The sequence below is a fragment of the Xyrauchen texanus genome, chromosome 34 (genome assembly GCF_025860055.1).
Source record: "Xyrauchen texanus isolate HMW12.3.18 chromosome 34, RBS_HiC_50CHRs, whole genome shotgun sequence".
NCBI classification, from domain to species: Eukaryota; Metazoa; Chordata; class Actinopteri; order Cypriniformes; family Catostomidae; genus Xyrauchen; species Xyrauchen texanus.
Window position 1 is genome coordinate 14,238,304 of NC_068309.1, and position 21,598 is coordinate 14,259,901.

Below are 21,598 nucleotides of genomic sequence, written 5' to 3' on the forward strand. Positions count from 1 at the left end.
GTGAGAAACCTGAGTTCAGATCCCACAATGAAACAAGGAAGTAACTGCGTTCACACAAATTAGTGTGATTTGGAGGTTGTGTTTTTCCCCCAATAATTTTTACTCCACTGATGGTTAGGTTTAGATTTGGGGGTTGGGTTTGGGGTACAGAAATAGTTTATAAAATATTAATTCTTCTTCACTGTTTTTCATCCTGTACCGCTGAAAATAACTCTCTTCACAATCAGTACCACTCTGTAGACATTTCACCCGGAAAATGGAGCTAACACGTGCCCATATATCCAACATTAACTGCTTTGGCTACAGAGGTCAGCGTTTTGAATTTCGGTAAGCACAGAACTATTTTAGCTAAAGAAAAGTCAACTGACTTTTTCTGATTTCACTGTGAGAAAAGTCTGGTGTTTACTAATCCAACTTTTAAATCTAGAGAACAAAATTAAATCTTGGTCTTCACATGCATCAAGCTGGGATTCCATTCCTTTTCATATTTCCCATGGTGAGATCTACTTTGCCTTCTTTTGGTCCAGGCAACCTGATTGAGATTCCACATTTGTTAGGCATCACATTCAATATGCATTCAACTTAAGCAAGAACGTCTATATTTGCTGGTCTGAGGGTCCCTCAGCAGGGTTTAGAGAGCCTTGAATAACAGCCATAGCTGCAGTGTTGGTGCTGATTGTTTTGAGTGAAAACAGATGTGCTTCCTTTGCCTTTCTCTCTCTCTCTCTCTCTCTCTCTCTCTCTCTCTCTCTGATGAGGCAGCCTTCAATCACATGGCCTACAATATTGTCTTTCTCAAACATCCGGCCCTCAATGAGGCCACATCTGACCAGACCTCCTTCTCTGTCACCGCTCTATGTCGTAGAATACATATGAAGTATAAACATAAAAGAAAGTGTTTTTTTCTCAGCCCAGAGAAGCCAGAGTCTGCCATAGAGCAGAAATGAAACACAACACCAAAGCAAATCCGACCCCCAAAGCTGCTTTGCTGGCCATGATTTTCACATCTGATTATCTTCAGTCGGGTCTGTTCAGATATGCGGGACAGATCACCAAACATGAATGTAGTCACATTAATTTACCACTGTCCCCCAACAATGTACAGACTGGAACGCAGCAAACACAAGCAAGCAGAGTGATACAAACAGCGCAGTGTACCAGTGCTGTTTGAGCACCACTTGTCCAATCAGATTAGAGGACTGGAACTAAATGTTGTATAATGTAAAGAAAGCACTAAAACGAGTTTGTATTTAGTGCTTTCTTTACATTATACAACAGTTAGTTCCAGTCCTCTAATCTGATTGTACAGGAGGCGCTCAAACTAGGACACTATGCTGTTTGTATCACTCTGCTTGCTTGAGTTTACTGCGTTTCAGTCTGTACATTGTTGGGGGACAGTGGTTGATCCTTCTGTGGCTTCTTTTTGTACCATTTTCATTGGTGGAGCAAAACAAGTAAAATAACTGGCCTAAAATGTAATGCTGTTGTATAAAAGCAATATCACACATGCAACTGTTTTATACTATTCAGTACAACAGCACTTTTTATGTGTGTAATATTGCTTACTTGAACACTGACCATACTTCAATTCAGTATTTGGCAATCTGTAACATGTTCACATTTTGTTGAAAGAGACTCCAAGAGCATTGCCCAAAAACAGGCTTCACTGGTTATTTGTTTCCCCTTAGCAGTGGCAAAGGCTCTTAATGGGGAGAATGCCTGTACATCAGAGAAGAAACCAACAGCATCACTCGTAGGGGCCGCAGTGACTTATTGTGGTATGTGATTTGTTTACACAGACTCATATATCCGCCCCGAACCCGCCCAGCCTTAGTGCACATGTGCTTGGTGTCTTGCAGGGGCAGCTGGCAAAAATCTGAGTCCCCTTTTGGCCAAGAGCTTTAATCAAAGAAAGACCATTCCACAGTCTCACACTTCACACATTAGCTTTGATGTGCAGGAGAGCTGACAGGACCACATCTAAAGTCAACATGAAATCAGAATTGACCATATTTACCATTTACCGTTATTTAGCTTCTTAATACATGTTCCTAGTTTTATTATGTATGAATATTTGGCCCTCAAAATTCCAAAGAAACAAACCTTTGTCTTCCTAATCTTTCAACAAATTGCTCAGCCTCTGAAACGTCTTCCCTTTTCATCTGATGTCAACAAGCCCTATTTTTTTCTAACTCCTCCACTCCCACCAAAAGAATAAACTATAGAATACGAAGGATAAAGTTTCATCCAACATTATTTCATGTTGAATATCCTGTTTCAAAAATACGTCACATCATGGAAGTTCAACATGTTTTCCATGGTTTCTTGTTGATGAAAACTAAAATACATTTCAGAGAACTGGTCCTAATTACATTATTTTCTCCTGTTTTTCAATAGCTCTTTTATAGTGAATCACTTCTTTTAGCTTGTTCTGCTCAAACAGGAACATTTGTTTTCTGTACAACAGCACTCTAAGAGTCCATTTCCAGCCCTCTTAAAATTCAAGAGAAAAAAAATGATTGCACATATCAGTCAACAACAAGACTCGGGTTGTTTTTTTTCCCTGTTCATTACTTTTAGGGTACATACTGTAAATGCAAGAAGAACTCCTAAATTAAATCCTTAGAATATGTGGATCCTCTGTAAAGGTCAAATTAAAATACAATGTCAACAAACCTCTTAAGGTACTGAAATGTCTCTAACCTCTTTGTCAGGACATAAACAGAAAACAGAACAGAACATTTTGGAATAGCACATGCAAGTCTGTAAAGCTTTAAAGAGACAAGTACAATAAAGCTTAGACTTATTTTTATGAAAAGTTTGAAATCAAAGCAACAGGATGGTCACTTGTGATTGGCATACTGGATCACTTTGCCTTGGCATGTTGCAGACAACTAATGGCACTGATGGATACAGTACTTACCCAACTTTCAGGTGACAGAAGGGTATCTTTGTGCTCTGGCCCATGGACTTCTAGTTCAAACATTTCATGGCCCTAAGCTATGGACTGTCTGGACCACCTGTTGCAGACTAGACAGTGGGCACACAGGATGTGAATTATGGATAAGCTACAAAGCTATTAGGTTATTCTACAAAATGGGTGTCATTTGTGTCCCTTATATGTATATGTCAACAGTGACTTCAACAAATGAAGTGTTATTATAAAAATGTTATACATTGACCAAAATCCATTAGCTTAATTTTATGTATTCATATATTTCTTCTTGTTCTTGCTTCATGAGGGTGTAAATTTTTGATCAGCATTCTCTTTGTGTTTTTCATTTCTTATATTTGCTATCTTAGCAAATAAGCACATTTTGGAGAAAACAAAATACTTGGAAATAATAGCTAGCATACATTCCTTGTCTATATACAGTATATTTTGATACTTTAGTGTAAATAACGTATTAAAATTGTACAATTATTTCTCCAGGTTATGCATCAGCCCTGTTACCCTATTTTTCCCCATTTTAAAGTGATGAACTTTTCAATAAATACATATATACTGTAAATATATATATATATATATATATATATATATATATATATATATATATATATATATATATATATATATAGTACTGTACTGTACTGTATTTGTCTTCAAACCATAATTTTATATAATCAGCTTTTTGTGTATGAGTAGGACATATACATTTTATATTTTAACATTCCCTTTGCAAATAGAATTCAATAGAAGAAGAACATCCTACAACAGATGGTATGGCACCCACAGAGCCCATATCTCAACATCATTGTGTCACTCTGGGATTACATAAAGAGACAGAAGCAATTGAATCAGTCTAAAAAGATAGAAGAATGTGGCAAGTGCTCCAAGAAGCTTGGAACATCCAATCTGCCAACAACCAAGAACATTTCTTTCCAGGTGTACCCAGGAGGTGCTGTTTTGAAGGCAAAGTTTGTCTCACCAAATATTGATTTAGCTCTTTTTATGTTTCTGGACTTTGTATGATGTTAGTTGATAAATGAAAACTATTTATGGCATTATTTCTGAAGACATCCTCACTAAGCAACATATTACTCAAGTGCCTAAAACTTTTACTACGTACTGTATATCTATCTATCTATCTATCTATCTATCTATCTATCTATATAAATGACTGATAATAAATATGAATCAACTTAAGCAGTGAAGTCTTCGAGAATACTTCTAAATCTTGAATTTTCGAAAAATTGTGTATTATAATTGTATTTTATTGTAAGTTTTTTGTTATGTGTCAACCCTGTTATCATCATAATTTTTCATATTTAAAGTGAGGAACCATTCATAAAATAACAACAAAACAACAAAATAATTATAATGACATCATTATCTTTTCAAGTAATGAATGATTCAAGGAGAAGGTGAACTCTCCTCTTTCACTTTATCTTAGGTTTTGTTATGTTTTTCAGTAATGGATGATCCTGTTACCATGATTTTGTATAGTAAACAATTGATATTATAATTACCATTATGCTATGGGTTTGGATATTACAATTAACCATTTAAGCTATGAAGGTGTTTTTAAAAAAATTCTGTTTAATTTAATTAAAATGAAATGCTTCAAACAAAAAAAAAAAACAAGGAGGGTCAAGTGTTTGGTATCATTGAAAAGAAAACTTTTCAAATGTTTTCATTAGATAGATTATTAGACATTTTGAGACTTCCGGCCTAAGAATCTGCTGAAAAATCACAACAAAAATGTATATAATTGTACACAAAAAAACTAGCTACATATACAAACACAACAATGACTAAAGGTATGCATAGCATGGAGATATGATTTTAGTAATGACATTTCACAGAGTGCCTTTTGACTCAAAGAGTCTGCAGCATTGAGTCTGTGTCATTTACCTGGTGCCATCTCCAGGTGGCCATATGTAACATTGTGCTTTGTGTGCATTATCTTATGATCTACGTACCCGATTACCTGGTGTAAGCTCTTTTGAAAGATAATCACCTCCTCTAAGTAACGGTATGTGATATTTTATGTTCTGTTTATTTTTTGTGAAGTTATAAGTGAAAACAAGGCATACAAGCAACCCCAACATAATTGTTAAAGAAATATACTTAGCTATTACTCATTATATTTTTGTCTGTGAGTAAAACAAATAGGCTGGTTATATTCTGCTCTTTGAGAGCTTTCCAACAACGTATGACACATTATTTGATCAGTTTGATGATTTAACTGAGCTGACGTGTTCAGTTTTGGTCATATCACTGCATGTATTGAAAAGTACAGCTTCTAAGCTTTTAAACTATACCTATTTTGTGTTGGTCAAGAATGTAGTTGCTAATATTTTGTAGATTCGTTTTTCTTTTCATCTGAGCTTATACAATATAAAAAGTGGATATCTGTTGAAATATCGCCGTTAAATAATTTTTCTTATTAGATAATTTTACCTTAACATTAACCCTGTTATGTTATGTTACTGTCAAACCATAATTATGTCTCAACATACTGCTTATTAAAATTTTTATAATTTAGTTTAAGAAGACACAATGCTGTTTATTAAGACTTTATATACATGTTCACACATTAAATACCTTATTGATTTTTAATGTTTAAATCATACAAAAGTTTACTTTAAAAATCACCTTAAAATCACTTTCACTTTTGATAACTGCATGTGTCTGCATACAAATATTTCAAACTGCCTTTAGTTAATTATTTACGTCACAAGGACACTTAAAATGAACTGGTGATGGGTATTTAAAAATGCTTAATTACTTACAAGAAATACTTACACGCCCTAAGATGTACACTTTGCCTTACAGTCATATAAATGTAGAACTTAAAAACTTGGTGTGACACTCCATCTAAAATTATTTAAAAAATCAGTTGGCCAATTCTTTTATAACTATATAGCATGCAGCTTTTCATATTAATTAAGAGACTAAATAAAAAAAAATTAAAAAAATTAAACTTTGGTGGATTTTCTCCTCTTTTCTCCCCAATTTGGAATTCCCAATTCTCAATTTGCTCTAAGTCCTCGTGGTGGTGTAGTGACTCACCTCAATCCGGGTGGTGGAGGATGAATCTCAGTTGCCTCCGCGTCTGTGACCGTCAATCCGCACATCTTATGGAGAACCACATTATAGCGACCACGAGGGGGTTACCCCATGTGACTCTACCCACCCTAGCAACCAGGCCAATTGGTTGCTTAGGAGACTGGACTGGAGTCACTCAGCACACCCTGGATTCAAACTTCCGACTGCAGATGTGGTAGTCAGCATCTTTTCTTGCTGAGATACCCAGGCCCCCAATTTGTATTTTTAAAAATTCATTTTTCACACCTCAAGGCCACTTAAATTGAACTAGTAAAGGCAAAAATGTTTTTACAAAAGGGTGAAATACTAGAAATGGTGCCCTGTTGCAGGACCTAAAATATATACTAAATTACATGCTGCAAACATGAACCAATCAACTGTGAGTTCGATTAGACTTTAGCAGTGGTTAAATGGGTAAATTACCTGTATCCCACAGGGAGACTCAAAATTAAAATGTAAACAGGGTGTAAATCCATGTCAGGTTAGGGCAAACTTTCAGGAAATCTTTGCACCTTCTTACTATCATTGGTCCATGTAATCGGTAGGTGTGACCTGGAGCTCCACCTACTTTGAAGTAAACAACTAATTCCCATTAAGTCAGTTAAAGATGCTATAAGTGATTTTTTCCATGGATCTTTTCAATGGAAAAAAAAAATTTCCTACTCACTAAAAGATATCACTGAAATGAGTGCCTTGAGATATCTCACCAGTCTCTGTGACAACTCTAGACTTTATAAACAGATAACAAAAAAGTGTCCATGGTCCACGTTCTAGAGATGCTTTTTGCCTGTCAATCATTTTGCTCATTCTCATAGTGTTGTTGTTGCAGCAGCAGCAGCGAATAATTGAGGCTAAATGCCATAATCTGATTTATAATTTGTCAGTTTAGTGCGCCATTTCGCTACAATTTATTGTGTTTGACAACTGTGGGAACAGGGTTTGTGTCGGTTTCAACGGTATCAGTGCAGTGTTTTGGAAAGAGAGGGTGTGGCTACACCAGTTTGCGGAGTTATTAGAGAACTGGTGTAAACTTACCTATATCTGTACGATCGTTTACATAGAGACATTTTCCAAGAACATGTCATGATACTCTTTTTTTATTTGTTGGTTTAATTAGTCTATAAAAGTAATTAAATCTACTCAATACAATTAAGTGCCCATTCGCTCTGTTGTTTGATAATTTGCTGCACTCTCATGTATCATCTGCAGCTGAAAACCATTCACACATCTGGCCAAAGTAAGATATGCCATCCTATTATCATTCTTCTGTCTGTGTTCAGCCCATTAACATTCTTTTATACACCCATCTTTGCAGTAGTATCAAATGTCATCATAAATTGCAAACAGAGGGTTACCAGAGCATAATAAGCCGCATATAGCATGTTAGCGCATTAGTGCCATGAATGCAGGATGTAAACATGACAAATTACACATTATCTACTGCTCATATTGTACTTTAAATCATCGTTGAGCGGTTAAAACAGCTTCTTTTACTGTTAAGGTTTTACATTGCAAGTCCGTAAAAAAAAAACAGAGTAACAAAACTCAATTGCATGCAATTGTACAGTGAGGTGCCACTTGGCATGAGAAAGTCTCGTTTTGGAAAGCCATCCTGTACTGCTCACTCTCAATAGCTTTCCAATGGAAGAAAGCCAGGATTTCCTAATTCAGAGAGACTGGAGAGTTCTTAACAGATTGATCGGCAGCAGGGGACAGTCTATTCTTTAAATGACCGCTCGGGGGGCGGTGGGGAAGGTACTTTGTGGATGTGTGGTTTTAAGAACAGCCTCAAAGAAAGCTTTTGTTTTGTCCTAGGTACATGTCAGGAGGAGAGAAGCTCTATCTAAAGGAGATCACAATCTGCAGACTGTCATAGCACTGATAGAGCTCTCTGCTCATCTCTCAGACAACCCATCTCTCAGCACTAGCTGTGCCTCATGGATCCCTTCTGCCTCGATATACACATGGGTAAGTCCCCAAGACTTCAATCAACTACATATGTGATATGAAAAACTATTTTGGATGGTCTTATGTTGAATTATTCTACTTTCAAGGGTCGTTTTTTTATTGCATTTACATATTTGCAAATGCTTTTATCACTTTTTATCCAAAGTGACTTACAGTGATTTTTAAGGTATACATTTGAACAGTTTGTGTGTTCCTTGGAATCAAACCCATGATCTTGGCATTGCTAGCACCCCGTACTACCAATTGTGCTACAGAAATATTGCATTACATAAGAGCTACATGCTGCACAATATTTATCCTTGGTAATTACAACAGCTGCATTTAATTATATAATTAACATTCTCTTATGCTGTAAATGCGTTGATGTTTGAGGTAATTGCATTTGGATCGAAAAACTTGGAAACATTTGGGAAAATTTGATGAAGTGTACAGAATTCAAGCATTGAGGCATAAAGCAATGTCTCGAGGGGATGATGTATTTTCCATCAAGTGATAGTTGGCATTTTAAAGTTGGACAGTGACTGAGCTGGTTTTTACTTGGACTCTGTTAAGGTCATACTTCTGGCATACAAAATCTTTCTACGCAGGTTTCCCTCGCAGCAAGACCAGTGAATGCAAAATGTTGGACTCAGTTAAAGAGCAAATATTATTTGGCAAACCGCTGCTGATCTTTTGAGCAATAAATATGCTCTTTTATTCATTTCTGTGCCCTGAAACAAATATAGCAGTGTTTAGTGTATAACCAGATAAATGACCACAAGTTTCACATTTCAGGGGTGGACAGCCTGATCCTAATAGTTTTTTGTGATGGCTGGACCGTGGGCTAAGCTTTTTGGCTTAACTACTACACTAGACCAAGGATTTCATCCATAAGGACAAAAGAAATAGAAAATGGAGTGCAAGGAAAAGGCTGAATTAAATCTTAGTGCATAAATATGCATCTGACAGAGGTTTGGCAGGCTACGGAGCTCTCATACCACCAGGAAGAGCTGGGAAGTTTGTCATGAGGGGCTGTTGAGTATTGATTTTGTAACAAGGCTGGCACGGTGCTTCAGAATGTAGGCCAGTGCTGTTGCAAAATCTAGAGAGTGTTTTCTATGAGGCGATGGTAAAATTACACTCCATCCTGAGCTGCTGTATGTCAGATGAACATGGTGATCAGACCTTTAGACATTTTGTTGGCTGGAGAAGAAGGTCCTTTTCACTTTATGTTGACTAAATTTCATCATGAATATCTTTGAAATAGAACACACATGGATCTAGAGTCATGTGGAGTTGCACACAAAGATGTCCATTGGGCCAGGGTTATAACTTTTTTAATTTTCCTTAAACCTGTATGACTTTCTTTCTTCTGTGGAACACAAATGGAGAAATTTTGAAGAATGTCGACACTGCTCTTTTTTTTTTCCATACAATGAAAGTGAATGGTGACTGAGGCTTTCAGTCCTTAACATTCAGCCTAACATCTCCTTTTGTGTTCAACTGAAGAAAGAAAGTAATAGTGGTTTGGAACAACATGAGGGTGAGTAAATGATTCCAGGTTTTCCATAATTGGATGCACTATTTCATCAATCAAGATGGGTTTTGAAATGATAAAATGGTGCAATGGTTCTTTAACTTTTACATTTAGTCCTCCCCAATCTTCAACATTTGGTTTCCTTCTTATGAGGGGTCTGAACTAGGACTGGAGACAGTCAAACTTTTGAGGAAGCTAGTTTTGGATGGTATGCAACACCTAAAATGCAGGAAACTACCCAAGTCACCCCACTAACTGATTAATTGACCAGACTTTCATATTGTGGCTGCAGTGATACCCTTTAAAAAAATATTGAGTTCTGGCAAACTAGCCATAAACTTGCCACAAATTTGTCATTCATTATTTGCAAATGCAAATAAACTTGTGATTGCAAATGTTTGCCAGAAGTTTGCAGCTCTTCACTGGTGATGGTGAATCTGCAACAAATCTTTAGTAACAATGGAAAAGTTTGCCTAAAATTCACCATTGTGATTTTTGTAAGGGTATAGATGTCAGTATATGAAAAAAAAAAACCATTCTGACAAAACCTCCAGAGCCACCCTCAAATTAAAAAATCTTTCATAATAAATGGCAAAAGTTTTCTTTTAAAGTTAAGGTTAGTCTACTCTGTAGTTGTTCATATTTACACTCACTTAGCAGTTTATTAGGAACACCTGTACACCTACGTATTCAATCGTTTGGAAGCAGTGTAGTGCATAAAATAATTTTGATATGGGTCAGGAGCTTCAGTTAATGTTCACAACAATCATCAGAATAGGTACAAAATTTGATCTCTGTGATTTCGACCGTGGCATGATTGTTGGTGCCAGATGGGCTGGTTTGAGTATTTCTGTATCTTCTGATCTCCTGGGATTTTCATGTACAACAGTCTCTAAAGTTTACTCAGAATGGTGCTAAAAACAAAATACATCCAGTGATGGGCAGTTCTATGGATGAACATGCCTTGTTTATGAGAGAGGTCAACAGAGAATGGCCAGACTGGTTCGAGTGGACAGAAAGGTTATGGGAACTCAGATAACCACTCTGTACAATTGTAGTGGGTAGATAAGCATCACAGATTGTACAACATGTTTAACCTTGAGGTGGATGGGCTACGACAGCTAAGACCACGTCAAGCACTTTATTAGGATCATAGTGTTCCTAATAAAGTGCTCATTGAGTGTAGATTATATAAAATACAGTACAATAGAAGACTATAGTAAAAATACAGAAACGGTTTCTATTGTTAGAGCAGTATGAGAACAATGATAGAAAAACAAACAATTGCGTGTGTGCTTATTCGTGTTTGTGCTTATATGTGTGTGTAGATATACATATATTCATTCACATAATGATCAGGGGCCGTATTCACAAAGAATTTTAAGGCTAAAAGTAGCTCCTAACTGGCGAATTTAGGAGCAACTCCTAAAAATAATGGGCGTGTCACTCCTAACTTTAGGACTCCTAATTTTTTTCACTAAGAGTAATTCACGAAGCTTTTTAGCCCTAAAAGTAGCACCTAAGTCTGGGACAGCTTAAAATAAGTCGAGAGGACTCCTAACTCACTAAGACCTATTCACAAAGGATCTTAAAATAGCCGTGCGACGCAGTGTGTTGGAGACACTCAATGACACGGAGTTATTACAAAGATACCGCCTTAACCGTGAGGGAATACTGATTGTTGTGGATCTTGTGAGGGATGCAATAACAGCGCCAACTAATCGCAACAACCCAGTCAGTGCCGAATTGAAATGTTTGACAACACTTCGCTACCTGGCAACGGGGAAAATGCAGTTGCGCAATGCCGACGATCTAGCGATATCCCAGCCACTGGTAAGCAGATCCATCCACCAAACCATCAATGCATTCTGTAGACCCCATATTATTCGACAGTTCATAAGTTTTCCTTTGGACATTCGCCAACTCCAAAGAAACAAAGCCAGCTTTATGGATATTGCCGGTGTTCAGTTGCACCCTCAAGGCCCGTACTGGTGTCTCGACCCAATGACACTATACACCACCGACGCAATGTGGCTCAGTGGCTTAGGTGCTGATCCTCCTCCTTAACACATACATGGAAAGTGTCACCAACTCAAAAGCATTGCCTACATAACACTTAAAAGCACACTTTAATGTAAGCATGTTGTTTAATGACATTTGTTTCATAATTCATTACATTCATGACAAGCAGGAAGTTTTTAGAATTACATGAAACAATAATGATATTATATATTTAATATTATAGGCCTACCTGTTGCCATGTTTGCCTGTTTAAAGGCTGCAATCTCAACCCTCGACTGCGATTGTAGCGCATACCACCGCCTCTCGCAGTTGTCCGGGGTCCGCGACACAAGCAGGAATGCTGCATTGATCTGCAAACAAGTCCTGTCCCATGTCTCACGCTTAGTTTTGCTTGATATCCCAGTGCCGAATTTCCCTTTTATTATGGTTTTTTTTCCAGCACCAACTGCAGCAGCAGTAACTGATCCTGTGTCCAGTTGGGCTTTCTTTTCCGTTTTGGCGCGAGTTCATAATCCACCGTCATTCAACTATTACATTACTTCAATAGGAGCAACATTTCCTTGCTTTAAGTAGTCTATTTAGGCTAATAGGATGTCAATTAACCAAGCAAGTGTTAATGCAAGTGTCGTTTTTCATTATTAGGCTACCTTGATTTCAGTGGGGATTTCTTTAAGACTGCAAGGGAAGCTCAGCTTCCCCTATAATGTCAAAAAAATAAAGGTCAAATATGTACTATTGTGTAAACAATTTATTGACTAAAAATGCGTTAGAACACGTTCATCTCGAAGACGAAGTTCGTTCAGAATCAGCTACATTACATATAGCAGGTCGGCTGACTCGATTCACTTCTCATACATTCCCGTGAAGCGCCAGTGCATTTCCTGTTGAAGCCGAAGCGCCCATTGACTTCAATGGGGCTGCTCTGAACAGTTTTTTCAGTGCTCAAAATAGACGGTCATTGGATAAATGCTGCGATTATGTCTCGCCTCACGGACGCTCAGCGCCTCTGGGGTGAATGAGGAGTGGGCTGGCCCGACTCCGGCTTCCGCGTGATGATTGGAGGATCTGTCGAAAGACTGCATCTCCTTTTGATTGACAGCGTAATCTGTACTATAAGAAGTCACTGAAGTTATTTCAAGCCAGTCCCATCATGGATTTCTCAAGTGTAGTCGAAAGACAAACTGCTGCAACCTATTTCTTTATATTTGTTTGGCGTAAATTGCTAGTCAATTTGCATAATACATTTCACACAATTATACACCACATTCCTTGTTTCAGTTTTACCAAGTTTAATATATTTTGTTTTAGAGCGTTCGTTCGTTCGTTCGTTCATTCATTAATTCATACAGTAGGCTAGGCTAGCCGCACGGGCGAAACTGCGCACGACGGCAGACGGTGCTAATATTGTCGACCTGATTTTGGCGAAGCCATTTGAAAGTCTTCCTTACGAGGAAAAAATTTGAATTAAACAGCAGGGCAGATCAACACCTAAGATTGATTTAGTGCAAAAAATAGGGTAAATAAGTTTATAATGCAGGCCGAAAATGAGCTTCCCCTCTTTGAAAGACCAACAGCCGCCACTGCTTGATTTAATTTAATTTAATTCACGACTTTTCTCTCTCTCTCTGCCTTTTTAGAATTAGGCTACACTGGGGCCTGCATAAATATGTCATTATATATGCATTTCGATGACATTACTATTATTATTTTGTGTAGGACACAGACATATTTAGATGTCGTAATTCCATGATTTGTTGCGTCTGTGTTATGTTCCGCATGATGGCCCTGTCATCTATCAACCAATCACGTGATCATTGCGAGGAATCTCGTGCATGAGAATTGACGTCAAAGACTCACTCTTAGTTTAGGAGTTGTCATTTTTCAAGAGTAGGTCTGAAAGGCGTTGTGAATAACTTTTAAGAGAAAACTCCTAGCTAAAATATTTTAGTGCGATTTAGGAGTACTCCTAGTGGTAAGATAAAATTCTTTGTGAATACGGCCCCTGATCTTTTCATCATACGCACTGGTGATCACATGCCATGTGAAAAACAAGTACTAGACTATAATTTCAGAAATGTGTTTGATCGCAGTGTAGATTGGTGTGACTAATACTTAGAGAACTTCGTACAACTGGGCTTGACTTGACAACATGCTTTTATCAGCTCATTTTCCTGCTTTGCAATCTCACTCTCCAGCAGCCTCATAGACAAACAAAATCCTAATGAAGTGTTGAAGCTATGCCACAACCTTGGACATTATTCACAGTTTGGGAAGAAAATAATAAAAGAAATGCTTGTATCATAGAAAAGCCTATTGCTCTGTCACTTTTAATTTGTCTTTTTTTTTATCACTGTTTGGCAACAGAACCTCAAGATTTTTGTGCTTTCACATACACATTTCTGATTTCATCTTCATGTTTATGCAGTTGGGTGTTGCCAAACAGTGATTAAAAAAAGACAAATTAAAAGTGACAGAGCAATAGGCTTTTCTATAAAGTCTTCAAATAAAAAAAAAGTTTCAATTAGATCCATAGGTGTTTACAGTCTGATGTCATATGAAAACTTATTGAAGTTCCACAAAAAACTGTTTATCTCTAGTTCATTTGAAAACAATCTAAGTACTGGTGCTTTAAAGAACCCAGAAACCAGTACACAGATCTGAAGAGCCTATGAAGAAGAACAACTTAAGAGTTGCCCTAAAAATGAAACTTCTGTCATAATTTATTCCCCCCCGCCCCATGTTGTTCAAAACCCATATGACTTTCTGTCTACCATTGAATACAAAAGTAGAAGTTAGGTAGTCACTATTCACTTTTACTTTATGATAGGGAATGGTGACTGAGGCTGTCATTCTGCCTAAAATTTCCTAAATGTACAGAATGTAAAATTTTGTGTGAACTATCTTTTTTAGATTCTATCAGTAGCATTTGGGGCTCACTAGCTCGATATAACATTAATTGGCTAATTTGTCTGCAACATATTAGAACAATGTTCTAGACGGTCCATTAATTTGTCAATGACGCACTGACAGTGTGGCTGACTAAGCAGTTCTACGTGCTTAGAGATTGCATGTCTTTTAATGCATTCTAAAAAAGAAGCATGAACAAATGATCACTTCCTCCTCTACCCTTGATCTCTCTGCCCCGTGTGTCCTTTTTCTTCCCTCTTCCTCTCTCTCTCTCTCTCTCTCTCTCTCGCTCTCTCCTTCCATTTCCCTTCATGTCTCGGGATGAAGCTCTATTGATTGTGGAAGTGTGTGACTGTAATAAACTTTGACAGCTCACCATGAAGGCTTACACTTCGCTGGGAGGAGAGAACCACGTGGCCAATCAATGGGGCAGAAGATCACGACAGCGAAGCCCAAACCATCCCTCACACATGGCTGCGCTCCCCCGCCCACCCTTCACGCAATCTAGCCATACATACACTCTGACATCACCCCAGCTTTAGATGAGAGTGGACGACTATTGCATACTACAGATATGACACATTTATTATTTATAGAGAACTATATTGAATGCATTTGAAGCTGGTATATCACTTTGATCTGCTGGATTTTCTTGGAAAGAAGCTTTAGAACATACTCTATATGGCTACATTACTCTTATAGTAATTAAAATAACTTTACTACAGTAGGAATTCATTTTAATTGGCTTTTTTTGTGATTTTACATTTCACTATGCAGGGCCATTGCTTAAAGGTGCTGTAGGCGATTTTTTTCATTAAAAGGTATGCAAAAACTTTTCCTACTCCCTAAAAATATTAATGAAGTAAGATATCTCACCTGTCTTTCTAGACTCTAGACTCTGTAAACAGCAAATAAAAATGTGTCTGTGGGCCTTGGACAATTTCGACCTGTCAATCATTTTGCATGTTCTCATAGTATTTTAGTTGCAATGAATTATTGAGGCTTACTGCCATTTTTAAGCCATGTTGTTCATAACAGTTGTCAGTTCAGGGTGCTATTTTGATGTCGTTGTTTTAAACAACCATTTCTGCATGATGTCGGTCTCAATAAAGCTAATTTGTCATCTTTGGAGTGCAGGGTTTGGAATGAGGGGGCATGGCTAATTCAACGGCTCAGTTTCTTGGAAGCAGAACAGCTGAAATCACTTACAGCACCTTTAAAGTTGCACTCAGTTTTTTTTTCCTAACAAAACAAGTTTTACATTAAAAGAAATGAATAGTCATTTTAAAACATAAAATCGTGACCATTCACATTCAATTAACACTCCAATCATATCAATAACCTTAAAAGTTGTTTAGTTCTACATCTTCTCTCATGGGGGAAGCCATGTTAGAATCACATGACCAGACAAATACTATTAGCTTAATCTCAGTAACTGACCTATAATTAGACACTTTTGCCTATGGCTTAGATTAATCATGGCTGACTGATTAATCTAAAAACTTATCTCAATATTTTTCAGGCTGTTGACAATATTCAAAACTGTAACATTGCCGGAAACAGGTAGATGAAGAGACAATGATGAAGTGCGAACCCAAGTGCAGTCTATTTTCCAAACGTGGAATCCCAAAACCTTGACAACAAACGTGTACTTAACATAAACATGAACTAGATATGACTAAAACTAGACTTGACAAAACTTGACTTGGCTTGATTAGACTAGACATAAACTTGACATGGCTTGACTTGACTTGACATAAACAAAAACAACAAAGTTACATTAACAATACCTGACAAAAGACAATGGCAATCATGAGGGCTTAAATACAAGGACATGATTAACAAGTAAAGAAGATAACCAATAACAAGACTAAACTTAAAACCAGATAAAAAGACTAAATTAACTAAAACCAATGTAAAGACAAGACTATCAAAGTAACCAACCAATGACAACAAGACACATGAACGGGAAACAAATGACAAGAGTACATGAGGGAAACAGGAATCACATGACTAGGAGAGACAGGGCGTGGAGCATAGGAACAGGGCAAGGCCAATGGAAAGTTGAGACACTGAGAGGCTTGAGGGGTGGAGCCGAGGGGGATGATAACCCAGGCAGAGCTGCAGGGATGGTCGTCCCTGGTAGAGCGGAGGAGGGTCTGGACCGTGGAGCAGAGGCGGGCCTGGACCGTGGCACAGAGGCAGGCCTGGTCCGTGGTGCAGAGGCTTGCTTGTAACATGTTCTGGGGCTTGGCTGAGACATGGCATGGAGCAGTCGGGGGCTTGGCTGAGACATGGCATGGAGCAGGCTGAGGCGTGGCTGTGACATGGCATGGAACAGGCTGAGGCGTGGCTGTGAAATGGCACGGAGCAGGCTGAGGCGTGGCTGTCACATGGCATGGAGCAGGCTGAGGCGTGGCTGTGACATGGCATGGAGCAGGCTGAGGCGTGGCTGTGAAATGGCATTGAGAAGGCTGAGGCATGACATGGCTTGGAGCAGACTCAAACGTGGCTGTGACATGGCTTGGAGCAGACTCAGACGTGGCTGTGACATGGCATGGAACAGGCTGGGCGTGACATGGCCTAAGGCTGACTCTGGCGTGGCAGTGACATGACACTCTGGCTTGGTGGCCACGACGTGGAACTGTGGCATGGCGGCCACGACGTGGAACTGTGGCATGGCGGCCACGACGTGGAACTGTGGCTTTGCGGCCACCACGTGGAACTGTGGCGTGGCGGTCACGACATGGAACTGTGGATTGGCCACCATGATGTGAAACTCTGTCTTGGCCGCCATGATGTGGAACTCTGGCTTGGCGGCCAGGATGTGGAACTCTGGTGTCGGGGCCACGACGTGGAACTGTGGCGTGGCAGCCATGATGTGGGGCAAAGTCGTGGAAGTCGGAGCCGTGGGAGGCTATAAACTAAGAGTCCTGGATGACTGGGAAAAAAACCTCAGTGGTCGTGAACATCAGCAGAGTCTTGGGAGTGACCTCTGTGGTCGTAGGCATGGACTGAAACTCTGGAGAGACCTCTGGGGTCGTGGGCATGGACAGAGACTCGTAAACAACATCTGTGGTCGTGAGCATAGGCAGAGACTCAGAAACAACCTCTGTGGTTGTGTACATGGGCAGAGACTCGGAAACGACCTCCGTGGTCGTGATCATGGCCAGAAACATGGAAACAAAGTTGGCAGCTCATGCTCTGAGACGAACGAGGCTGGCAATGCTGGCTCTGGAACGGATGAGGCTGGCAACACTGGCTCTGAGATGAATGAGGCTGGCAACGCCGGCCCTGGGATGGACGAGGCTTCCAGCTCATTGGCTGTGGCAGGCGTGGCCATTGGAATATTGGCCGTGGCAGGCATGAGCGCTAGCTCATCGACCATGACATGGGACGCTGGCTCGTTGACCATGACGTGGGACACTGGCTGGTCGACCATAACGTGGGACGCTGGCTCGTCGACCATGACTTGGGATGCTGGCTCGTCATTTGCCTCCGCCACAGTGAACGTAGAACCAGTAATCCGCAGGCCAAGGTTGATATACTGAGCTAGGATGAGGGAACTGCGACCGCCAGGCATCAAAGTGGAGATATGCTCTTTTAGTCCAAAACGGAAACAGTTCTTGAGAGCCACCTCATTAAAATCCACCTGGCAGGCACGATCGCAGAAGTCCTCTGCATAATCTTCCAGGGGACGATTCCCCTGTCATAGGCGTAGGAGCTGTACTGCTGGGTTCATTATGGTGGTCAGGTATTCTGTAACATTGCTGCAAACAGGTAGATAAAGAGACGATGGTGAAGTGCAAACCCAAGTGCAGTTTATTTTCCAAACGTGGAATCCCAAAACCCTGACTACAAACGTGTACTTAACATAAACACGAACTAGATATGACTAAAACTATACTTGACAAAACTTGACTTGGCTTGATTAGACTAGACATAAACTTGGCTTGGCTTGGCTTGGCTTGGCTTGACTTGACTTGATGTGAAGAAAACAACAAAGTTACATTAACAATACCTGACCAACAAGACTAATAACAAAGTTATCAACCAATGACAACAAGACACATGAACAGGGGAAACACATGACAAGATTACATGAGGGAAACAGGAATCACATAACTAGGGAACACATGACATAAAACAGGAACTAGATTTTCTAAATAAAAGACATAAAAACATGAACCAACAGAATAAACATGACAAAAACATGTCTTGATAAAAAATTACTATTATTATTATTTATTTTATTAAATGTTTTGCTCAGAAATGACATAAAAGTGATTATAAATCTTATTTTGATTCATCCTAACAACCATTGTAGCCAAGTGGACTCAAAATGTTTAATGAAATAAAAATAACATTTTGCACTAAATAAACACAAGGAAGAATGGAATTTAAATAAATATAATAAATATAATTTGTATGCACCAACACAACAATACATTAATAAAAAGTTTACCTACATATATATATAAAACAAATGTGCACTAAAATCACTTATTTTAACTAGAAGTTAACTACAAATTTATTATTTTAATATAATGCTGAATATATTTTGGCCGTATATATATACAGGTGAAACTCGAAAAATTAGAATATTGTGCAAAAGTTCATTAATTTCAGTAATTCAACTTAAAAGGTGAAACTAATATAATTAAACTTTCATATATTTTAGATTCATTGCACACCAACTGAAATATTTCAGGTCTTTTATTGTTTTAATACTGATGATTTTGGCATACAGCTCATGAAAACCCAAAATTCCTATCTCAAAAATTTGCATATTTCATCCGACCAATAAAAGAAGTGTTTTTAATACCAAAAAAAGTCAACCTTCAAATAATTATGTTCAGTTATGCACTCAATACTTGGTCGGGAATCCTTTTGCAGAAATGACTGCTTCAATGCGGCGTGGCATGGAGGCAATCAGCCTGTGGCACTGCTGAGGTGTTATGGAGGCCCAGGATGCTTCGATAGCGGCCTTAAGCTCATCCAGAGTGTTGGGTCTTATGTCTCTCAACTTTCTCTTCACAATATCCCACAGATTCTCTATGGGGTTCAGGTCAGGAGAGTTGGCAGGCCAATTGAGCACAGTAATACCATGGTCAGTAAACCATTTACCAGTGGTTTTGGCACTGTGAGCAGGTGCCAGGTCGTGCTGAAAAATGAAATCTTCATCTCCATAAAGCTTTTCAGCAGATGGAAGCATGAAGTGCTCCAAAATCTCCTGATAGCTAGCTGCATTGACCCTGCCCTTGATAAAACACAGTGGACCAACACCAGCAGCTGACATGGCACCCCAGACCATCACTGACTGTGGGTACTTGACACTGGACTTCAGGCATTTTGGCATTTCCTTCTCCCCAGTCTTCCTCCAGTCTCTGGCACCTTGATTTCCAAATGACATGCAAAATTTGCTTTCATCCGAAAAAGTACTTTGGACCACTGAGCAACAGTCCAGTGCTGCTTCTCTGTAGCCCAGGTCAGGCGCTTCTGCCGCTGTTTCTGGTTCAAAAGTGGCTTGACTTGGGGAATGCTGGGATGTTTCTACACCAGACTCAGTCCACTGCTTCCGCGAGGTCCCCCAAGGTCTGGAATCGGTCCTTCTCCACAATCTTCCTCAGGGTCCGGTCACCTCTTCTCATTGTGCAGCGTTTTTGCCACACTTTTGCCTTCCCACAGACTTCCCACTGAGGTGCCTTGATACAGCACTCTGGGAACAGCCTATTTGTTCAGAAATTTCTTTCTGTGTCTTACCCTCTTGCTTGAGGGTGTCAATGATGGCCTTCTGGACAGCAGTCAGGTCGGCAGTCTTACCCATGATTGCGTTTTTGAGTAATGAAACAGGCTGGGAGTTTTTAAAAGCCTCAGGAATCTTTTGCAGGTGTTTAGAGTTAATTAGTTGATTCAGATGATTAGGTTAATAGCTTGTTTAGAGACCCTTTTCATGATATGCTAATTTTTTGAGATAGGAATTTTGGGTTTTCTTGAGCTGTATGCCAAAATCATCAGTATTAAAACAATAAAAGACCTGAAATATTTCAGTTGGTGTGCAATGAATCTAAAATATATGAAAGTTTAATTTTTATCATTACATTATGGAAAATAATGACCTTTATCACAATATGCTAATTTTTTGAGAAGGACCTGTATTATATAGACTCATTACAAGCAAATTAAGATATTTCAAGCCTTTATTTGTTATAATTTTGATGATTATGGCTTACAGCTTATGAAAACCCCAAATTCAGAATCTCAGAAAATTAGAATATTACATGAAATCAATAAAAAAAAAGGATTTTAAATACAGAAATGTCGGCCCTCTGAAAAGTATAATCATGCATATGTACTCAGTACTTGGTTTGGGCCCCTTTTGCATTAATTACTGCCTCAATGCGGCGTGGCATGGATGCTATCAGCCTGCGGCACTGCTGAGGTGTTATGGAAGACCAAGATGCTTCAATAGCGGCCTTCAGCTCTTCTGCATTGTTTGGTCTCATGTCTCTCATCTTTCTCTTGGGGGGTTCAGGTCAGGCGAGTTTGCTGGCCAATCAAGCACAGTAATACCATGGTCATTGAACCAGGTTTTGGTACTTTTGGCAGTGTGGGCAGGTGCCAAGTCCTGCTGGAAAATGAAGTCAGCATCTCCATAAAGCTTGTCTGCTGAAGGAAGCATGAAGTGCTCTAAAATGTCCCGGTAGACGGCTGCGTTGACTCTGGACTTAATTAAGCACAGTGGACCAACACCAGCCGATGACATGGCTCCCCAAACCAACACAGACTGTGGAAATTTCACACTGGACTTCAAGCATCTTGGATTGTGTGCCTCTCCATTCTTCCTCCAGACTCTGGGACCTTGGTTTCCAAATGAGATGCAAAATTTGCTCTCATCAGAAAAGAGGACTTTGGACCACTGAGCAACAGACCAGTTCTTTTTTTCTTTAGCCCAGGTAAGACGTTTGACATTTGAAGCCCATGTCCAGGACCCGTCTGTGTGTGGTGGCTCTTGATGCAGTAACTCCAGCCTCAGTCCACTCCTTGTGAAGCTCCCCACACATTTGAATGGCCTTTTCCTGACAATCCTCTCCAGGCTACGGTCATCCCTGCTGCTTGTGCACCTTTTTCTT

The 21,598-nt window shown here is 39.2% G+C and overlaps 1 protein-coding gene across 2 annotated transcripts in view; it reads left to right on the forward strand.

Annotated features, from left to right (window-relative positions):
• Positions 1-7,920: 7,920 nt before the first annotated feature.
• The window catches only part of LOC127628225 (retinoic acid receptor RXR-alpha-A), a 204,619-nt gene continuing 190,941 nt past the window's right edge, over positions 7,921-21,598 (forward strand). For both annotated transcript variants that reach the window (XM_052104994.1, XM_052104996.1), the window contains exon 1: positions 7,921-8,020. In XM_052104994.1, coding sequence (XP_051960954.1) covers positions 7,990-8,020 — 31 coding nt within the window. In that variant the 5' untranslated portion in view covers positions 7,921-7,989. The remainder of the gene's footprint in view (positions 8,021-21,598) is intronic.